Source organism: Penaeus monodon, chromosome 15 (assembly GCF_015228065.2).
Source record: "Penaeus monodon isolate SGIC_2016 chromosome 15, NSTDA_Pmon_1, whole genome shotgun sequence".
In the NCBI taxonomy this organism is placed as follows: domain Eukaryota; kingdom Metazoa; phylum Arthropoda; class Malacostraca; order Decapoda; family Penaeidae; genus Penaeus; species Penaeus monodon.
In genome coordinates, this window is record NC_051400.1 from 40545962 (window position 1) to 40546179 (window position 218).

Here is a 218-nt window from a genome sequence, read left to right on the forward strand (position 1 = left end):
CTGCTCGTGGCACCGATGTTCCTCTCCTCCAGGTGTGCAATGGTGTCAGGCAGTGCCACACCGAGGGTCTCCGGGAGTGCCAGCGTTGCCGTGCCTGCCAGCAGCGATGCCACACCAAACACTATAGACGGCGACGCGGGATATGCAGATCCCTGTTGACAAGGAAACAGATGTCAATCAATCAATAAGAGCAATTGCAAAACTAACTTTTATTAATT

At 52.3% G+C, this 218-nt stretch overlaps 1 protein-coding gene across 1 annotated transcript in view; it reads right to left on the reverse strand.

The window, feature by feature from the left end:
• The window catches only part of LOC119582044 (organic cation transporter protein-like), a gene marked incomplete in the record, with an annotated part of 19531 nt that overhangs the window by 1058 nt on the left and 18255 nt on the right, over positions 1-218 (reverse strand). The window contains 1 exon segment of the mRNA XM_037930287.1: positions 4-152. Within this exon segment, the coding sequence (XP_037786215.1) occupies positions 4-152 (149 nt within the window).